This window comes from Mustela nivalis, assembly GCF_964662115.1.
Source record: "Mustela nivalis genome assembly, chromosome: 14".
Classification (NCBI taxonomy): Eukaryota; Metazoa; Chordata; class Mammalia; order Carnivora; family Mustelidae; genus Mustela; species Mustela nivalis.
Genome location: NC_139033.1, coordinates 16,753,477 through 16,766,997, shown reverse-complemented (window position 1 = coordinate 16,766,997; position 13,521 = coordinate 16,753,477). Strand labels below are relative to the sequence as shown.

The 13,521-nt window shown below is 49.0% G+C and overlaps 1 protein-coding gene across 7 annotated transcripts in view; it reads right to left on the bottom strand.

The window, feature by feature from the left end:
- The window catches only part of GLT1D1 (glycosyltransferase 1 domain containing 1), a 101,111-nt gene that overhangs the window by 69,174 nt on the left and 18,416 nt on the right, over positions 1-13,521 (bottom strand). For 6 of the 7 annotated variants that reach the window (XM_082699868.1, XM_082699865.1, XM_082699869.1 and 3 more), the window contains one exon: positions 7,955-8,103. The exons of the other annotated variant lie outside the window; for it this stretch is intronic. In XM_082699868.1, the coding sequence (XP_082555994.1) occupies positions 7,955-8,103 (149 nt within the window). The remainder of the gene's footprint in view (positions 1-7,954; positions 8,104-13,521) is intronic. 7 annotated transcript variants of the gene reach the window in all.

Genomic DNA, 13,521 nt, shown 5'->3' with positions numbered 1-13,521 from the left:
TTCCTTTTATTTGCCTTAGAACTATTCCCATCAGTGCAAATGAGCAGATTCTGTCTTTCTTCTCTCTGGTGAGATGGCTCTTCCCGTGGAATCTGACTGCTAAGAATTCAGCCCCTAGACGCTGAGGCACCCCCAGACACACCAAGGCCGCTAGGGAGAGCAAAAGACGGAAAACAACTCAGCAACTCAGGTACAGCACTGAGGACCAGCCTTTTTTAAAAAAAAAAAAAAAAGCCTATAGAGTTGTGTGTGTGTGTGTGTGTACACGGACATAAAAAGACTGAAAAAAATCTACTCCATGAGTGCTAGCTCATGTTTATCATGAATGTAAACATTCACATATATATCAACATACACGTGGTGTATGTGTGTGTGTCTACACATATGTATAAACTCAGTGTAAGAACATTCAGAAAACCTGGTTGTTGCTGCCTCTGGACAAGGGACCGACAAGACCAGAGATCTGGGATGGCAGGGGAACATTCCTTTTTACTCTGTCACGTGTTCAGTTGTTGGCCGCTTCTTACTATGGACAGATAATGACCTCTCACACAACCCCAGACAGAGAAGAGCACCCCTGCAGAAATGGTTCCCCTTCTGTAATGCGTGTGGCTAGTGGGGGATGCTGAGAGTGAACGGTTTTAGCATGTGGGACTGACACGAATCTTGGGGGCCAGGGGGAGGCGTGAGGAGAGAAGAACAGTGACCCCCAAAGACACCCATTGCTAATGGCTCGATCCCAGGAACGTTTCAGAGGAAAGGCACATTAGGCTGCGTAGAATGGAGGGCGCCAGTCAGCTAAGCCTAAAATGGAAGAGATTCTCCTGGACCAACCAGCGGGACCATGGGGCCCTTCCATGCGGAGGAGGCCGGGGGAGGAGGAGCCCCCCACCACCACCGCATGGGGGGGACTGGACCGGCCATGGCGGGCTCTGGGGAGGGAGGGGCTCTGGACCAGGGAGTGTGGGTCCCTCCAGAAGGTAGAAAATAAGGAAGCAGATTGGCCACAGAAGCCTCCACAAAGAAAACAGTCCCGCCAACATCTTGCTTTTAGCGCCAGGAGACCCATTTCGGCTTTCTGACCTTGAGAGCTGGGTTCGCGGTAAATTGCGCAACAGGAAGCTAATACAGCATTCCCCCACAGCCTATAAAAACTGCCAGTTAAGGGGAATTAGGGTAAGGAAAATCACAGAAAGAGCCTTTTTTTCAGTGGAATCTCCAAAGACAGAACAGCAGACACCGGCAAGATATACAGCCAGTGTCACAGACAGAGAAACGAGCGCATTCAATAATTAAAATGATGGGCACCGTGAGCCGCTGGCCAAGTGGCAGCCACTCAAATTCATCAAATCAAGGAAGACAAAACACCAGACTCTGACACCGCACCATCCTGGGTAAGAATCCTGGTTCTCCACCTGGAAAACGCAGGACTTTGAGCAGGACACCAGGTTTCTCTGAACCTCGGCCATCTCACCCATGAAACAGAGGTCATGCTAATTAGCTGACTTACTCGTGGGGTTAAATGACGCACTACATACGACCTACCAGCAGAGCATGGACTCTGTGATACTGTATCACTGTGCTTTACACCCAACAGTTGTTTAAATAAAAAATCCAGAAGCTCTCTGAATTAAATCAGCGCTCGGAAGGATGGAATGTGCGGTACTTTATTTGCGTTCCTATTTCTTCAATACTCATCATTGGTGAGAAAACAAAGCTTTAAATAAATAGCACGTTAGTCTTAATGACTATGCATCCATAATTATGAGCGGAAAATTCTAAAGTCCTCTGCTATATAAAATGTTTGGAAACTCCTATTGACCCTTCAAAACCCCACTCAGGCACGCCCTCCTCTCTGACATCTTCATCGGCCCCTCGGAAGTAAATCCCCCCACTTCAATGCCACGCCATGTATCGTAAGGTTTTAGGATAGATTTGTAGCCTGGAAAATCCTGAAGAACAGGCACCATGGCTTATTAATTTTGTACCGCTTGCTCCTGATACAAAGCCGGCTCCCACGTTAAATCTTTGAAAAGCCTTTGTGGAAATGAACAAAGCTTGAAAAGTGGTCTACAAACTACTTTCCAAGTGCATTTACTTGGAGCTGCCGAAGCGACTGGTCCTCGTTCGTCAATCAATGCCTCCACTGAAAATGTGTCCTTCCTGGGAGTTTCCTGAGAAAAAACATCACAGTTTCCTGAACCTGGGTCCTTAATCAGCCACCTGACACCATCTGCTTCCTCACCAGGTTCGAGCCTGAAGCTGATTCTCAACAAGAAACCGAAAAAGAGCTTTATTGAAGTACTTCTCACCCAGCTTCCTGCCAACGTTGGATCACCGGGCCCGTTTTCTTTGTGTGTCACTTAGGGTAGAGGAAGGAGGGCCCAGGAAGCCCCCTACACAAGCGATCATCTGCTGTATTTTAGACAGGGAAGTTACGAAGTTCTCTTCGCATGCACTTGAAAGACAAGTGGGTATACACATTGAACGTCTTTCACAGACATGTCCAAGGGGAGGAACACATGCAATGCATTCATTAAACAAAGCATCAAGATTCATATTGTTGGGGCACCTGGGTGGCTCAGTGGGTTAAAGCCTCTGCCTTCAGCTCAGGTCATGATCCTGGGGTCCCGGGATAGAGCCCCACATCGGGCTCTCTGTTCCTCCTCTCTCTCTGCCTGCCTCTGTCAACTAAATAAAATCCTTAAAAAAAAAATTCATATTTTTTAATACTTGCATTGTACCTGAAAAATAGCTATAATAAATGTTAATACTGTTAATATGCTATTTCTCAGAACTTGAATATTCTTCTTAGCATCTTTATTTACCTAATTATTCCCTCAGTAAATACTAGTTTTAAAAAGAAAAGCAAACTTCCAGTTGTCCATGCCATTAAGGTTTTATTTAGATATATTTACTGCGCACAGACATTTAAGTGTGGCTGGTTACTACTTGGCAACATGTACCTGCTATAAAAATGCACAGATATGCCCTGAGGGGGGGCCATGCCCCACTTAGAAAATCAGATTTAAAACAAACGGGCCCTGCAGACGCCTCCTCACCACAACACTGTTTACAGCTGAGGAGGACAGTGGAAATAGGAACGGACTGCTCCTATCACGCTGTCCAAGACCATTCAATGAGGGGGAAACGCTCCTAACGTATCAGTAGGTAAGACAGACGGCTAAACTGTGATACAATCCACAAACTGCACAGAGAGGGTGAGAATGTCAGACGCGGCGGCCGCAGTGCTTAGCCCGGGAAGCATGGATTAGTAGTTCTTTAAAAGATGTTGCAAGCTTATACTGTACAAGTATATCTTTTTGTGTAAATTTAATTTTGAAAAAAAAAAAAAACATGAATTCAATAAAACCAAACATGTACAGGAAACGCAGTCACATCTGGGTAGTGAAACTCAAGGGGCTGTATTTCCTTCTTTGTACTTTTAAGAAGTTTCCAAATGATCTGCTTCCGCAATTAAAAAAAACAAAAAAAACACAATTAAATGCTCTACATTTTAAAATATGGTTTAATCCAGGGGTACCTGGGCGGCTCAGTCACTTATGTGTCCGACTCTTAGTTTCAGCTCTGGTTGTGAGTTCGAGCCCCTTGTCGGGCTCTGCGCTGAGCAGAGTCGGCTTGAGATCCTCCCTCACCCTCTGCCCCTCCTGCTCACGCTCTCTCCCCCCAAATAAGTAAATATTAAAAAAACATAACTTTAAGAACTATATACTTTCATCTATGGAAGACTTAGAAACATGAAATCGTGCCCAGCCGGCCGCCAGCACAGGGCAGCCCAGCGCGGGGAACGGAGAGGAAGCGGCCCCGGATGCAGGACTGAGGGTCACGAGTCTACCTGCCGATGGCGACCGCAGCGCTGCTCACGGCCTGCGGCTCGGGGAGAGTGTGCTTGCTAAGACATGGGCTTTAAGAACACACGTTCCACCACGTGGACGGCAACTGGAAATACACACGCAAACAGAAGCCGGGCTAAGTTCACGAGCAGCGGTGCTGCTTCGGGTCCCAGCGTCTGTTCGACCAAAGCAGGAAGACTCGTTTCCCATGAGATGGGTTCTAGGGAGAGCGCCCCCTCCTAGTACTTGGGAGAGAAAGCTTAAGTGACTTTGTGCTTTTCCTCCACTTATTTGAAGCAAAGGCCAAGAAATGGTAACATGGAGAAAAAGTAGACTTGGAAGAAAGCCCAGTGATGTGCCCAGAGCGAGAGGAAACAGGACTTTCCGTCTATTGGTCGACTCGGACTGGAATGACCTTTCTGGAGGGCCACGTGTCCCTGTCAATCCAAATGAAAAATACACAGTCCTCTGGCCACTGGTTATTTGAGGAATTTAATCCACCAAATATCCCCACAGAGTGAAGTAAAAAATGTAATCACACTTGCGGTGGCTTTACCTGTAATAGCAAAAGTAAGGCAGACTTAATAAACACAGTGCATTCTTTGGGTGGAATACTGCACAGTCAGGAAAAAAATGAGGCAGAAGGAGGTCTGCTGATTTGGAAAGATCGCTAAGATATGTAGTTCAAGTGTACTTAAAGATAGAGTCACACAGTTGTGGAAATAAAGTACACTCTACGTGTATGTGTGTAAGACATTAAAAATGCATAGTTTTATAGACAATAATATACCCGATGGTAAACAGAATCACTAGCCCCAGGGTAGGAAGCCTACTGAGTGCAGAACAGACTTCCATCAGTCAGTAACAACCTTGTAAAAGTTCCCAAGAGCTTTAAAATGATGGACTATATCTTGGCCTCTACATTTTTTTTTGTATTTTGAGATTAATTGCAGACTCTATGTCCCAGGACATCTGCAGCAGAATTCCAAGTCGTATCTGTTCAGAGGAAAAGAGCTCTTGGGAGTAGTACTTTGAGGAAACCATCCCCATGGATGGAAACATTCCATGCAGACGGCTCAAGCAGGGCTGCAAAACTACGGAGGCAAGGGGAGGTTCTCCTAGGTTCCTGAGCAAAGATGTCCGTCCAGAGAAATTTGCTGCCATGACTGTGGGAGAAGCACGGAAGACAGCTTCAGTGTTCCGATGGAAGCTTGGTGACACGACGGCATCCCCAAGCACGGAAGGTTCCACAAGTCTTGGCAGAATGAGGTAGATTATACTTGCACTGCTGCAGAAGCATCTCCCAGAAGAACCGCCGGGTGGTACAAAGCGAGCCCCTGACTACAGCGTGCTGCCACTCATGCTGATTTTCAGGGAGGAGATATGTACAAATCTGTACCCGGCCTCACAGGGTGGCCGGCCCCGATGGTCCCCCTCGATGAGGCCCCCTCCCACGCCCCCAAGGGCTGATCTGTATAAGCAGCACAAGCTCTGGAACCCAGGACTACCAAGGATGGATCACGAAGACCAGTCAGCTTCTGATGTGCTCTCTCGGAGAAGCTGGCTGCCATGTCTTGAGGACACTCAGAAACCTCAGCAGAGGCCCACTGGTGAGAAACCGGAGCCTCCCACCCACAGCAGGTGGCGGGTGAGGGACCAGTCAGGCCTCCAGATGATGCAGCCCCGGCCAGAGCACGTCCGGAGCGCATTGTACGGGGTCTTGACTGCAGCCTCGCCGGACGGCCCGAGACAGAACCCCTGGCACGGCTGTTTCTGAAGTCCAGTCCACGGAATCTACTACATGGAAATGCATTGCTGCAAGCCACTCGCTTCGGGGGGTAATTTGTTGCTAAGACAGATAACTAGCACAGTACCTGTACTACATTTCCAGAAGAATACACAAGCAAATGATCACCAGTTGTCCCTGGAGATAAGATTCTAGACTGTTGGAACGAGAAGTGGGAGAAAGATTTTTTTTTTTTGTCTTTGATCATTTAGTTACGTTCACTCTGTGCTAGAGGGAGGGGTTTTTTTTGTTTGTTTGTTTAAGCAGCAGCTTAAATTTAAAAACCAGCACCTTGCCCAGTGTACCCAGACAGGAAGTGAGCATCCGGCGACGCCCCAGTTCCCCGTCGGGGGCAGGAGGCGGGAGGGAGAGCAGGAACGGAGGCCAAGCCAGGCGAGGTGTGGAGCCGCAGGAAGTCACCTTTAGCAAGGAGACTGCCGAAGACTTCCGAGGCCCGGCCCAGCCGCTGGCGGAAGCTCCGGAAGCTCCACCCTCGTGTGAAGACAGCCCTGGATCCTTTGGGCCCTCAACTGACAGACCGCCTCCCGAAATGTGATGCCACCGCCCTGTCAGTCCACTGGCGTCTGGGGATAGATCCTCGCTCAGCTACAACGCCGCGATGTCGTCGGCGGTTGCTCGGTGCCCCTGTGCTCGCCCCCATCACACCGGCCTCGGGAGCGGCGAGAAGAGCGAGCCCCCAGCTGTAGCCGGAGCCGGGACGATGAGCGCGCCCGCGTCCTCACGGGACTGAGGGAGCCGTGCCGTGCTTGAAGGCCCCGTGGACTGATGATCCGCTCCTTTAGGAGAGGACACTGACGCTCAGCTTCGCTCTTTACCACGGACTAGGAGCTCACACCCTGTGAAGTCGCATCAAATACTGTGCAGTTTGGGGCGCCTGGCTGGCTCGGCCCGAGAGCACTGGACTCAGGGGTTTTGTTTTGCTTTTTAATTTAAATTCAATTTAGTTAGCATACAGTGTGCCATTAATTCCAGGAGCAGAACTGGGTGATTCATCACTGGCGGACAACGTCATGAGACCCTGCGTCCTCTGTCACCCGGTTCCCGTCCCCCACCCACCTCCTCTCCAGCAACTGCACTTTGTTTCCCATGATTAAGAGCCTCTGTGCTTTGCCTCCCTCTCTGTTTCCATCTCGCTTGATTTCTCCTTTCCTTTCCCTACGTTCATCAGTTTTGTTTCTTAAATCCCACACACGACTGAAATCATATGTTTGTCTTTCTGACTGACTTATTTCACTGAGCACAATACCCTCCAGTCCACCCACGTCGTTACAAATAGCAAGATCTAAGGGCTCGGAGTGCAAGCACCATGCTGGACCTGCTTCAGGTCAAGTATCGATGGAAATCACTTCTGTGCGTTGGTGATAGTTAACGCGATGTCTGAGCTCAGGGACTGCCAAGACAGCTGGTAAAACATTGCTTCGGGGTGTGTCTGTGGGGGTGTTTCCGGCTGAGAGGAGCGTCGGAGTCGGCAGACTGAAGGAGGGAGTCGGCGGCCCTCACCGAGGCCGGTGGGCGGCACCCGGTCGTCCGCTCAAGGCCCCAGAAGAGCAGAAAGGCCAGGAAGAGAAATTCACTCTCTGGGTTGAGCGGAGACATCCCTCTTCCCCTGTGCTCGGACATCGCAGGTCCCCGCTCTCTGGCTTTCCGGCTCACAGCAACTGGCACCAGCAGCCCCCCGATTCTCAGACCTGTAGACCCAGAGGGAAGGGCAGCATCGGTTGCTGCAGCTTGCGGAGGGCAGGCCGGGAGACCCCTGGGCCTCTGTCATCACATCTAAGCCCACCTCCTCTTCTGTGTGTCTGCACATGTCCTCCTGGGCTCGTCTCTCTGAGAGCCCGACGAATGCACCCGGAGGGCAGGAGCCCCAAAGCTTCCTTCACTGCCCACTGGACGTGAGCCTGCTCTGTAGCTCGGCAGAATTACACCCTTCTGGAAAGTGAGTCCCTAAGAAGGACCAAGCAAAAAAGACGAGTGGGCACCCTCCAAGTCTGAACTGGGAAAATAGTACAAACTGAGAGCTCAGCCCTGTTTTGTTTTGTTTTTTAATATTTTAATTATTTAAGGGAGAGAGGGCCTGAGCAGAAAGAGGGAGAAGCAGGCTCCCCGCCGAGCAGGAAGCCCAACGCGGGGCTCGATCCTAGGACCTTGAGATCATGACCATAGCCAAAGGCAGCGGCTTAACCCACTGAGCACCTCCCCCGCGGGTGGCCCTCAGCTCTGTTTTATTTGACCCTGTGAGTGCTCTAGTTTCCACAATTTCCAGTGTTTCACCTTTGGAGAGAAAGAGGCTCACCTCGCAGGAGTCGGCCTCCTCTGTACAGATGAAGAGCCAGTGCTGCCTCCAAGTTCTCGGCCGCGATGAGGCGGGCAATTTCAGATGAGCTTTCCAGGTCACAGGCATCTTTCAGAAGACATACGTGGCCAGCAGCCTCCAGATGGTCCCTTTACCAAAAAATATAAACAGAGAAAGAAAAGGATGAGGGAGAAGGAAAAATATGGCACGGGGATTAACATCTTAAACCGAAAGATTATTTAAACCAAAACGTTAAGAAAATAGTATCTTCTAAATTGTCCTGTAGGGGCAAATCCTCCTAAAATACAGGACAAGGCTCACCATCACTAGCAATAATGATTCACCCACCAGTGTCCAGTCCCTGGAACCTCAACAGGGACCAAGGGCTAATTCAGTCCTGAGACAAAACACACGCGCATGCGGACACACACACACACACACACACACAGAGCATTTGATCACATTTGCTGGAACAGAAAGCTCTTTTTTTTTTTTTTTTTAATATTTCCTTAATTTCTGGTTTTTCCCTCCTTTCCCTTAGTTATGGATGGAACCTGAAATCTGCTTTGTGGCATCCGAAATCCAGTTCTTACTAAAGCCCAGCGGTGGGTATTACGGAGGGCAAGGATTACCCGGAGCACTGGGTGTTACATGGAAACAATGAATCATGAACACTACATCAAAAACTAAAGATGTGGGCGCCTGGGTGGCTCAGTGGGTTAAGCCGCTGCCCTCGGCTCAGGGTCCTGGGATCGAGCCCCGCATCGGGCTCTCTGCTCAGCGGGGAGCCAGCTTCCTCCTCTCTCTCTCTGCCTGCCTCTCTGCCTACTTGTAATCTCTCTCTGTGAAATAAATAAATAAATCTTTAAAAAACAAACAAACAAAAAAACTAAAGATGTTCTGTATGGTGACTAACATAGCATTAAAAAAAAAAAAAAAAAAAAAAAGACAAAGTCGCCCATGACTGCGGCTTCCAAAGATGGCCTTTCCATGTACCTCCAAAATACCTACGAAACATGTCTTTCTCTCATCCTGGCTTAGTTCCTTATAACATACATCTAAAATACAAATCTAAAAAAAGAAAAATTCTGAATAATGACACAGAGTGAGCAAAATCAAAAGGTAAGAAACTGAGAAAAACTACTAACGACTCTTACAAAAGGAAAGAAGCTAATTTACTTTATATATAAAGAGCTCTCATAAAACAATAAGAAAAAAAAAAACAAGTAACAACTTAAAAGTTAGGGATGGACCTAAAATTGTGGGCCATAGAAAAAGAAATTCAACAGGGCTTTTAGATACAGGAAATGGTGCTCAACTTTGTCGTCTTTTTACAGAGAGCATCTGCAAAGATCAGAAGTCTGCCTATGGCTCTGTGAAATAAACCCTCGCGTGTACTCCTCTGAGTGGACAAACCGGCACAAGCTCTCCGGTGGACGACAGAGCAGCAGCTAGAACCCTGGAGGTGTGCACACTGTCACCAAACACCTCCATGTCCAGGAATCGGTTCCCAAACTGCACTTGGACATGAGTGCAGACACGCACACCGGGCATGAACCTGGGCAGCTGTGTCTCACTCCCCGAACAGACCAGACCTGACATCCGGGTCCTTCAGCAGGGAGCCCCTTACACCACACACGTGTGATGCATCGTCCAGCGCTGCCCCCATCAGAGAAAGGAATGCAGCAGCTCGCAGCGACGTACAGCTGACTCCTGAACAGCTGGGAAGGGGGGTTGTGGCATTGTCCCCAGACGAAAATCCACGTATCACTCCGATTCCTCCAAAATGCCCACCAACTGCCTACTTCTGGGAGCCTTCCCACTAACGCAGTTGATCAATACAGGTGTTGTATTTTATACCTATCATACACTGTATTCTTACAATAAACTGAAGATAAGGAAGGGCTGCCCGGGAAATCATAAGGAAAGAAAATACATTTACAGCCCTGTCCTGGATTCACAGAAACAAACTCCGCACGTGAGCAGACCCATGCACTTCAAACGCCGAGTCGCTCAAGGATCGAGTATAACCTGGAATCAGCTCCAGGATATGTAGTTAATGAGAGAGTGAAGACTACTTTGTATCTGTATACAGTGTGCGCGCATGGAGTGTCTGTAGGATGCACAAGGAAGAGACAGCCGTGACCATGTCTACACAGGACAAACAGGGCCACGCCCTTTTGTGCTGCGGGGGTTTAATCATGGACAGATATCCCATTTTATCATCCTTGGAGGTGTGTGTGCACCTGTCGGTACAATGAACCTGCCTGGGGCCTCCCGGGGTAGCCAGCTCAGGGAGAACAGCCCCAAATCTGCCTTGCTTCTTGAATGAACAGATGGCTGAATGCACCTCCGGGATCAAATCCAATGCCCTCGCCTAGCACACAGTGGGCGCCCTTCCTAGCCCGCCTGCCGGCCGCCCCACACCCCACCCACCCAAGCTCCAGACCTGCTCTTCGGCTGCAGGACGCCCACTGGCGTGCGTTCAGAGTGCCCGCAGCCATGACTGTCCATTTCCGAATGCCAGCCCCCCGCAGTGAGATCCCACCGCCCCGCTCCCACCGCACATGGGCCCCCCAACGCCATCACGCCGAGTCTCTCTTGCTCAGGACCCTTCACTCCCACTTAGGCTTCTACGACAAAGCCAGCGCGTAGGTGACAACCAAGTACCCTGGAACGGACCCCGGAGCATCTCCTAAATCATCCAGAAGTCACTAGACTACAAACTTCAAATCCAACACAGACCACCTTCTTTTTTAACTCCAGCAATAAAACAGACCGCTGTTTCCTCAGCTAAACACCAGGCAAGTTAGCTGGCTTGCATGGAGGGCCAACAGGGTACACGACAAATAAGGATAAGAATAAAAGAATGAAGGAACTAGAATCTTTAAGCAAAGGGGTCATAAAATGGCCAAGTTGTTTGCGATGTGGGAGCCACTGGCAAGCTCAGGAACGCTGAGGGAGGGGCAGAGCCCGCCAGCGTCTCGCTCACACCCGCTCAGGGGAGGAAGGTCAGGGGCCGCACCTGCACGGGTTTGCGAACCAGCACTGTCCTCTCTCTGTAATTAAATGCACAATGCTGCTGCTGTCACCGGGTGATTTCTGCAATGCTGAGATCTTGCTTAAACTACTGAAGTACACAGAGTACCTTGATCTTACCCTGTCCACTGTTAATCCTGATCACTCATTATCAGCCTGGAATGCAGCCCTACCCCGCCCAGCCTCACCCCACCCCACCTCAACTCCTCTGGAAGGGTTGAGCCACCGACAAACAGAGCCTGCTCCCGGTGGCCTCAAAGTTAGTGTTTTTAAAAACGTGAAACTTCAGTGTGCTTCTCAGTATGGGTAAATGTTACTCCATTTTCTTAAAATTCTAGGGAACGAGAAACCAAAAAACAAATGTTGATAAATGGAAAAGAAGCAGTTTGATTTCTGCTTGGAGAATCCATTCCTGAGAGATTTCGGGCTCACGCAGAATGAAAAGATAGGACATATGGACTGGAGGGTTTAAGTACACACAAGGGGTTGTTCTTGATCTATTAAATAGATCTTTAAATGGCATTTCAACACTAACGTTATGATCTTATAAATATTCCAAAATAATTTTTTAATCATAATTCTCCATAACTAAGAGTTTACCTTTGTTTCTGGTTTTAATCAGAACTTAACTTTTGAACTTTTTAAACTTTTAGTTTTTAAAAACTTTTAATGTTTTTAAGCTGCTCTGTCCCTCTTCCTTCTATAAGTGATCATTTGATTCAAATAAACTCCATGAGCACCTAATATGTCCAAGGAGTTCTGGTTTACTTGACGGCTTTTTTTTTTTTTAAGATGTTATGTATTTGAGAGAGAGAGGACAAGAGTGGAGGGAAGGAGCGGAGGGGGAAGCAGACCCTGGGCAGGGCGCAGCAGCTGGAGTGGAGGGGAAGCAGACCCTGGGCAGGGCGCGGCAGCTGGAGCGGAGAGGGAAGCAGACCCTGGGCAGGGCGCAGCAGCTGGAACGGAGGGGGAAGCAGACCCTGGGCAGGGCGCAGCAGCTGGAGCGGAGGGAGAAGCAGACCCTGGGCAGGGCGCGGCAGCTGCAGGGCTCAGTCCCAGGACTAAGCTGAAGGCAGACGCTTACCCGACTGAGCCACCCAGGCGCCCCAACCGAAGGCTGTTTTGAGAAGGAAGGCCTCTCTAACAAATGAAGAGATTTTTAAGCATTTGTTTGGTGGTTCTAGGAGAGGGGAACCTTTTGCACATGCCTGACTCCAGATTCAATAGGACTTAGCTGCTGCTTCTACTTGGCTGAAAACCATCCTCTTTAACTGAGGGAAGAGAGAACCTTGATCATTTGTGTGTTTAACTTAGGTAAATCTGCATAAATGATGCTCTCTGAATTACAAAAAAATGCAGGAGGAACTTAGGGCAGGCAACTCCAACTGCCTTCCGTTCCATCTCCATGGGCCCCTGTGTGACCCTGAGATGGGAGCAGGGCCCCTAGGACTCCTCAGGCCTGTCCCACCCCGCGGGCCTCTGCAGCATGAGTCCCCGGCCTGTTCCAGTGACGCAGCACCTACGGGGGAGAAGCAGGGATGGGCCGTTTCTGGTTAGGGGAAAGGCGGCGGGGCTGGAATAAAATGGTGCTCTCTGGACAGGACTGCAAGAACTTGTGATGTGTAAAAGAACTGATGCTGGTCTGGGAATGCTGAGGGTGTTCACGAGGACGGAAGCCCTTGTGAGGCGGCCTGCTCAGACTTGCAGGCTCCAGCCGGCACGGTGAACTAGACTGGACGCTGCCCCGTGCAACCTTCTGCGGACCGAGTGAGACGACAACACATTGGCAGCACAGCATGTTACTTCGAATAATGCTGTCAATGCGTTTTGTAAACTGTAAAGTGTATCTACTTTTAAAATGGGATTTTAATGGGATTCTGCTGCTCAAGAGATTACTGTGGTGAAGCCAGTATTTTTTAAAAGAATAAAAAGGCCCATAAGAAAACAGGCAAAATGTCCAGATCAGGAAGTGTCCCAAGCCCCAATGTCTGCTGACATGGGACTGATGAAGTTTTAATGAATGGAGGGAGTGGGAGAGGCTAGTGAAAACCATGAAGCTTTGTGGGCTAGCCTACAGAGAGATGTGCTAAAGGCCTGAATAGAGATGCTAAGTGCCCGAATAGAGATGCGCTAGGTGTAAAATAATTTCTACACAGCTAATTAATAATTTCTGTAGTGATGACATGTTGACATGATATTCAGAAATACTGAGTTCAAGAGAATATATTATAACAATTAATTTCCTCCATTTCTTTGTGCTCTATCTACGGTGACCACCAGAATATGCAAACTGACAAGGACGATCACTGCTTCCATCAGTGCTAGGCAGATGCTCTCACCGTCGCCAGTTCTGCCATTTTTACCGAGAGGATTAGCATTTGAAATTCTATGGAAAACTCCCCGATTTTAAGGCTCCCAAAGGTATTTCTTGCTCCTTCAGTGCCAACATTTCTTATCCCCTTAAACCTTCAAAGTTCACGGACCTCTGCTTTCCCTCTCCTTGATGAGAACTAGTGAAGCTCTCACAC